The sequence below is a fragment of the Buceros rhinoceros genome, unplaced genomic scaffold (genome assembly GCF_000710305.1).
Source record: "Buceros rhinoceros silvestris isolate BGI_N320 unplaced genomic scaffold, ASM71030v1 scaffold37126, whole genome shotgun sequence".
NCBI classification, from domain to species: Eukaryota; Metazoa; Chordata; class Aves; order Bucerotiformes; family Bucerotidae; genus Buceros; species Buceros rhinoceros.
Window position 1 is genome coordinate 140 of NW_010418774.1, and position 8,237 is coordinate 8,376.

General features: G+C 36.3%; 1 protein-coding gene across 1 annotated transcript in view; it reads right to left on the bottom strand.

Annotated features, from left to right (window-relative positions):
• Positions 1-249: 249 nt before the first annotated feature.
• Positions 250-8,237, bottom strand: part of IQUB (IQ motif and ubiquitin domain containing) — a gene marked incomplete at both ends in the record, with an annotated part of 15,604 nt that continues 7,616 nt past the window's right edge. The window contains 4 exon segments of the mRNA XM_010138661.1: positions 250-498; positions 2,070-2,246; positions 3,648-3,818; positions 6,269-6,444. Coding sequence (XP_010136963.1) covers positions 250-498; positions 2,070-2,246; positions 3,648-3,818; positions 6,269-6,444 — 773 coding nt within the window.

Below are 8,237 nucleotides of genomic sequence, written 5' to 3' on the forward strand. Positions count from 1 at the left end.
TCTGATTCTTTGACCTGTCAGCTGGACTTCTACCTTCTTTTAATGTATACCTTGAACCACTTTTGAAAGAATAGCTAAACTTCAAGAGCTTAAGTGCTGCTTCTTTATGATATAGAACATCCCATATCAAAGGAAGAAGATTATGTAGCTTTTAGCCTATTCCTCAACCTGTCAACAACATACAGAAAATAAAGGAAAAATTACAAAGACACTGGTTTCCACTATTGGCAATGTTCTTACAGACAGTACCTGAACTAAGAAAACAATTTTAGCATCATCCTGATAATCAACTTCAGACTTTCTGAGATTTTCTAGTATAAGTTTGTACTTCAAAATTGTTTCTCGTCGCCGAGCCTCATTATCAAGTTTGTAACACAAGTGACATCTGCCAATGGTGCGGGAATTAGCAGGAACAGGAAACTCAGTAGATGGTAAGTAATTTTCGCAGCTATGACAAAAGTTAACATTTTTATAAAGCTGTAAGGGATCTGGTGGAACCTAAAAGATATAAAAAAAAGTTAATTTACCACAAAGTATCTTTGTATAACTTGTGCGTCACCCTACCTCTGTCAGAAGACATTTTACATATATTCATGCAAGTATTGTAATATGTAACAGATTTTTTAATTAAAAAATACCAATTAGGGTGTTTGGGTTTTTTTCAAAGAGAAGACCAAAAGCCATTGTATTTTCTTTCTATACTTGTTAAATCAGTTACATAAATCAGTCAATTCATTTTTAAGGTATATGAAGATCCCAGACGTTATGCTCCAGTGCTCTTGCCGGCACTTTTATGCATGCGGATTGTCAGTGACCTGGAAAGATGACCACACGGGGAAAACAGAAGCTAATTCTTCTGAGATTAAGTTTTCATATAGAATCTGCCCTTTATGTCAAAGATCAAACCCTAAGGTTATGGACATATTAATATTTTGGCATAAGAATACAAAAGCATCAGAGACGTGTCCAAAAACAATATAGGGGAAGATAATAAACTTAACTTGCTAATGACCTCCTCATCCTCACATTGCTTCATGGGTTCTGGAAAGAATATAATTTAGTTTGTGCTGAGGGCCCAAGTCTGTAATTGGGTAATTTGAGTAGTCTGATAATCCGGCTACCCATTGTGGTCATCTGCCTTTTTTTGAAAGCACCTTGAGGATTTGGGCACTTTGACTATCTGTTGATGAACTGTCATCTTTTTTAAGGTCTACAGAAGGCTACAAGTTTCAGATAGAATAAATATAGGTGCAATTCAGCCTTCAACTCAAGGTACAGTTAACCAAAAGCTACAGCTCCCATCTCTGGTCTCTGCTATGACACATCTAGGTACCCCAGTTGATAAACTGTCAGTTCTAAATCTGACCAATGTTTACTGTCAGATTCTATACTCCTGAGATACCTTCAACCACTGTAAGAGGAATCCTCTTCTGACAGATGCAGAATACACGCGATAGAGAATGATACATGTGATAGAGAATGATATTTTTAACTGTAATCTGGAGTCAGAAAAGAAACACAATCACACAGCTTGAGCGGTATCTACCACTTCCTCCACTTACTAGCTATATCATCTTCTCATGAAGTAGCAACTGGTTGTACAACAGAAGACCATAACAGCTCTTGCTTAAGTGCAAGCTCATTAACATAATTTTGACAATGACAATGTTTTTCCTTTCTGGATGCATGAGATACTTGCCCCTTGTTCAGCGGAAAAAAAGATAATTGCTCTTTCTATTGGTTCCCCATTTGGTATAACATTTTACTGTTATCATCCCATAAGCTCTACCATTCCATAATTCTCAGATTTTTTATTTCATATATAGAGTTCCCAGGCTCTTTCAGTGCTACCAGCCACTTGACAGGTTCTTATACACAAGTCTATGCCCCATGCTTCCTATAAATTTGTGTGAAGCTTGTGTACTTGCTACTTTTTATTTCCTGAGGAACTCCTCCAGCATTTCTACAGCAAAATGTAAAATACAAAAGCTTTCATTGTTTTTCATTCCCCTTCTCCACCATCCTTAGTTCAATGGCCACTATGTCAGACTGTAAAATAGGAATAATACCTTAAGTATCCTAGCAACTTCAGGATTAAACTTTGGAGTTTTAACATACTGAAGAAATAATGTACAAATTCTTTTTCTCAGTCCTTCTAAGTTACATTCTTTCACCTCTCTCGACATAAGATCAACTTCTCTGTCAATTAATTCCACTATTTCCAGTGTTAATTTACATTCATGTTCCTGAAAGAAAACACAAAGAAAAAGAAAAACGAACTCCACAACAATAAGGAGGCAAACAAACAAAATAATTCTAACTCAGATGTGAAAGCCAACTCTGGATTCTACGTCAATCATCACTCATACCTCTGTACGTTCACCTAAGAACATGTTCATAGAAGAACTCCTTTGTGTCCTAGGAAAATACTCTCCAAGAACTACAAAAATGAGGATGTTTACAGATTCTGCTTTAAGGTACATAAACCAAAGCTGTGAGGAACTGTAAACCCGGCGGCATTAAAAGATGCTAAGTAGAGGCACACCACACATGCAAAACTTTCAGTCTCCAAAAGCCCCAAGAAGTATCTCTCTAAGAGGCTTCTGTTGGCTATGTGATACACAGTAGATGGTTTAAAGTAAAAACACCAAAAAAAAAAAAAAACCACCTCCAAAAAACCCAACCAAACAAAAAACCCACCACACAAAGGGCTTAGGGGACTTCATGAGTATGCTTGGAAAACAGACACTGCAATGTTTCAAATGCTTAGGAGGAGATTCTCCAGCAAGAGATAAGAGGTAAGTCCAATGTTTTCTCACCTGAAGTAGAGCACTAATTCACAGAAATTCTAGGATTTGTTCACTACAGCAATACTGACTTGTATTGAGATGGGCAGGAGTTCATAAACCAGCAGTGCTCTCAAAGTGCTTGGCTTTAGGTCAAATTCTGGTACCACCAAAGCAAACTCTAGGATGTTCGTTGGTTTTAAAAAGACCAGGAAGCACCATTCTATTCTAGTCTCATGCCAAAAGCATCGTCCTGAAAGTATCTTGAAACTCATACTATTCTTTTAATAAATAAATACATAAAATCAATCATGAAAGACTAAAAGAAATGCAACCAGCTTCTGATTCACCAGGAATAGTGGCAGCAGCAGTGGGGGTGAGGAGTAAGGGGCAAACATAAAAAAAAAAAAATAGCATTTGCCACCCATAAAACTGGTAACCCAGGCCAGAGTATTAAGGTTCTAAACTGACACTTCGAATAACTGAGAAAAAAAAAGTAATAGCCATTTACATCTCTGCCATGATTTTCATCAAGTTGTTATAAATATTAAGCTAAACTTTGTACTCAGATTGAACCATGCATTAATGTACAAAAAAAGTCTAAAATTTTGGTGTTAAAATTCTAACACAACTTGATGAAAAATCTGTACATCACAAAGTGAAATATGAATTTAGAGCATATCGAGAATGTAAATCACATTCTCATGCCAGCTGGTACACTAGGCTTTCTCTTGCTGCCAGCTGATCATCCTGGTACCTGTCTGCCAGAAGAAGCATTGCTTATGTGTCAATGTAATCAAGTGACTGCATCTTGGGAAGTACAGCTTAAAGCTAAACATAAATAGAAAGATAAAAACATACCTTCACTGTACGTCTGAGCGTTAAGAGCACATCTGTTCTCTCATCTTTTGGGATGTCAGTCATGCTAACGCTGCGGTAGACTTCAAATAGTTCTCTGGCACGGAGCGTGTACTGTGTATCCACTTCAGTGATTTTTCCATCAAATGCTTTCCATTTCTTAGGTTGCGCACACTTCAGAAATGATTTGCACAACTCTGAGCTGTGACAGTCTGATCACCAGCTGAGCAAGTGCATTGTTACATCAAGTTTCACCAGAGCAAATAAGGACTTAACATTAATTGCTTGACTAATAAAAAAGGCCAATTCTATTGTCAATATTGACACAGTACCTTTTCCACCAGAGCAAGTATTCAATTGCACACCTTGTTTACAGCTGCAGGACATGAAAATTTTTACTTACAGTATATTAAAAAAGAATAATATCCTCCTACAGGGATATGCTCTACTTCTTTAAAGCATTTTTACTGACAGCAGTGTTAGAACACATTTGTTCTGTATTTCATCTTGCAGTCATAAATCCCTCTTAATATCAGTTAAAAAAATCAATGGGACTGTTGACTGTGCAAAGATTGTAAATTTAAGGTCTCAGAGTCTACTGCAGTACAAAATATCTCCAGGGAACTGTTCTATTTATGCTGGCTATACAGATGGATAGAAGGCACAGACTTTGTTAAAGCTGCCTAAGGCAAAGTACAAGTTTACAGGTTATCAAGATACTTCACCTAGCTTCTTGTCTGCTTACACAGACGATATGCCTGCTACTTCAGTTGTCTCTTTGCACATCTTTAACTTCTACAGACGGTGAGAAGTTACATGGTGTCAGCTGCCCCACTCAGTTTGAAAAGTCCAACCATTCTCCCCTTTCAGGAGGACTGGTTTGAGTTACAAACACTCTGTTACACAGGGAGGTAGGTATCTAAATTCAACAGAAAGATAGTATTTGAAACCCTCTCCCTTTCCTTAATTGGGACAGTTATTTGGAACCTCATTCTGTGTATTATTCTCTTTCACTGTACTTGAAACTTGAGTGTTCACAAACACTTGTGATCTTGCACTCTCAGTGCAAGTTGACTACAGCAATACTTCATACAGCATTCACTAGTCCAGTAGTTTTTTGGAAATAACTCCAGCATTGACATAACCATTATTTGGCCCAAATATAGTCTTGCTATGGTGATAAGTCATAAAAATACCAAAAATATTAGATAGTTATAACAGATATGATTAGTCACCACCACAACCAAAACAGAGCTTTCCTCACTTTTAAATAAATACATTATAAAGTTAGGTAAGCAAAAGAAAAACAAAATAATTGAAAAAAGGATTTAAGACTGACATTTAATTATATTATCAGTGGGGGTGGAACTCTAATTAAAGGAGGTATTATTAATCAGAGGTCACAATTCAGAGCCAAAACTGGTAAGAAATGCGATAGCAAATCCAGACACTGGTAAAAAAAACAAAACTCTTAACTCCCTAGTGAAACTTTTTAACTCCTGCAGAACTAGAAAGAGGCGATCTTCTGTCATAAAGAAGGTTCATTCTACTGTAACTTCATTACTTTATTTCACTATCTTTGTACAGTATTAATTCTAAACAAAATTCAAAAAAACCAAGCAAACAACAACAAAACCCCCACCAACTTAGAAACTGTATCATGCTTTAACTCCTTTGTATGGTAGACCGGTAAAAACAACCATTTTCCACAGGGTACTTAATGCAGTACATTTGATCCTCTTCAATGAATTCACTTATTATAAAACAGAAAGGTCACTTGCTTATGCTGGGGAGAGTAAATGGGCAGAACTGACCGTTGGAAATCGTTATTAAAACTAGGTTCTTCTCATAAATTTGCAACTACTCATATAGGAGCTAGCAGTCTTGGTATTCCACTCTGTGCATGACTCACACACGAACTATAGTATGATAATGTCTGAATTACTCAAAGCAAGCTTCCATATCTGTAATTTTTCTTACTACCCCACCATAGCTGGGTATTAAACAAAATAATATAAAAAGAAAGAAATTATGCAGCTTTTTACCAAAAAAAAAAAAAAAAAACCGAACTTGAAGGTCTCCTAAATATGAAGATTTCCAGTATTTCAGAAAAAAGCGGAAGTTCTCTGATTTCAGGACTATTTTCATGTATTCAAGATTGATGTGAGAAAACAAAAACTTCAAGATTTTTTGGCAGTTTTCTCTTGCCTTTTAGTTTGCTGGCAGTGCTATGGAATTTAGAGAAATCCTGTTATCTGTATTACTTCAGAGAGCAAGACTACTGTAACTGCACTTTGCTGCCAATGCATGAAAGCAGAAAAAAGCACCTGTATATTTTATATAGCCACACCTGAGATTTACCATAGATACGGGTAGTTAACAGTCTTGATGCACTGTTAGCCCTTCCATCAGTCAGAGAGCTAAGTAATTTTCACCTTGGAAAAAGAAATTTACTGAACTGTATTGACATGAACAACTACATCCTTTGAATATGTATAATTTTACCATTCACATGATTAACTGATAAAGCTACAAAAGTTACTTGTGACAGGCAGTTTGCAGATGTCTTTTCTGGTCCTGTACTTTAGTATTCTTTATGTTCAGCCTAAAATTACATCACTGACCTTATCCAGAAAGCGTAGTATTGCTTTTTGGTGATTCTCCTCATCTGCATTTAGCTTGCGTCTCCCAATGGATGCAATCAGCTGTGCCTCTTGTTCCAGCAGTCCACAAAATGCTGCCTTTCTTTCAACTCCAGTAAGAGTTCTGTTAATCTGTTCAGTCTCCTCCTGTCTCCATACTACAAATAAAAATATTTTGGGTAATTTTGTGACAAGATGTTTTCCAGTGAAACTTCTACTTTCGTATTTAAGAAATAACATAGTTAATTTTAAATATTCATTAAAATCCAGTTTCTATGTTAGGGAATTGACTGTTACGCATGTTTTCAATACACATAAAATGGCCCAGAAATGAATGGAGATTATACGGATGTTCAGTGAGAGAATGTGTGTGTACACCAATTCCAAACTGTCAATTGATACCCCAAACTCAAAGATGTGTTAGGAGAAAAAGGAGCTCCATGTGAGAAAAATAATTTAGCTCCTGTGGAAATGTGCAATGAAATGGTTTCTTCATGATTTTGCATCTAAAATAACTTCTGGAGACTCGAACAACTCCGAAAGGTATGAGCAATAGGAACTTTTTAAACAATTGCTCATCAAAGTCATAAGAAAAGATACCATGGAGATCCCAACAGATTAAGGACAGCATCTTACCGTGGTACCACTAGTACTCAGTGCTGAAACTGTTAGTGCTTCTCCCTGCATAAATGAGTAAAAACTAAGGAAGCTTGAAGTCCTCCAAAACTGAAATAAAACTTGACTGACAGTCATCTTTAGCACTCCAGATCCTAACACTGAATATTTAAGAGCTATTATCTTATGCCATCTAAGGCAGATGGATGTGTATTAACAACTAGACAGCCCTTGCTTTACTCTCCCTTTCCTCTTCTACAACAGAATCCCTCAAGTAGAAGTGACAAGCAAAGCACAGGATAGTCATGACAGCAGCACGCCGATCAGTACATGGTGTGTAAGAATCGGCCTTTAGGGTGAAATCACCAAACCACAGGTACTTGCTGCACTTATAAGTTAGGCTACTTAATGACAGAAACACATGTATGTCTATCACAGTTTATTCTTCTGACTCTAAGTGCTGATACACAGACTATATGTCCTTACAGAAATCTGTTAGTAACACCAAATTGTGTTTACTGAATAGTGTTTTCCTTTGCACACGTTGTAACAGTTCTTGGCTTTTCTGAAGAGTCTTTTCCATTTCAAATACATCTGGAATTTTGTAAGAAATTGTATAAGATCCCACAAGGCAACATTCTTTAACAATATCTAAGAGTGTTGTTATTGTTCCAGAACAGTTATACAAGAGCAGAAACAAAAAAAAAAAAACAATTCTGTAAGTGATACACACTTACTGGAAAAAAAAAAAAGTAACATCCTGTATCAGGGAAGATCAGAGGCAGGAGAAGGGAAAGGAGGAAAGTTTATTTTCTGCCGGAGCTTCCTTATCTACAATACCTTATGCTTTGCATTTAAAAATATTTCAATTCATTTCTTTAAGGCTCTCCAAGCTTTGGTATTAATATGACAGCTGTCTGACAAGTTCTGAGTACTCGAAGAAATATTTTTAAACAAAGCCATTTCAGCAAACAAAAGCACTGCGTGGAATTAATTTAGACAATGCTTTATACGCCTGAAGGGGGCAGCAACTTCAAAGGTAGAGCTAATAAATACAGTAAGCAATTTTGTACTTACAGACATGAAGCAGCTGTCAGTTATCAATACTCACCTCCTGATTCACCATATACATGCAACCAACTTTAAATATTCCTCTTAAATTATGTTCTACAGACAGAGATTTTACTCTTTATAATTTTTATTCCAGTTTTTATGAAACAAAGTAGTTCATGTTTTTCAAATAGATAATCAATACCTTTATATGCAGACACACTGAATATATATAGATAGGTCTTGTTTGCACCATGGAGTCAACAGGCAAGTTTTTGTACCAGCA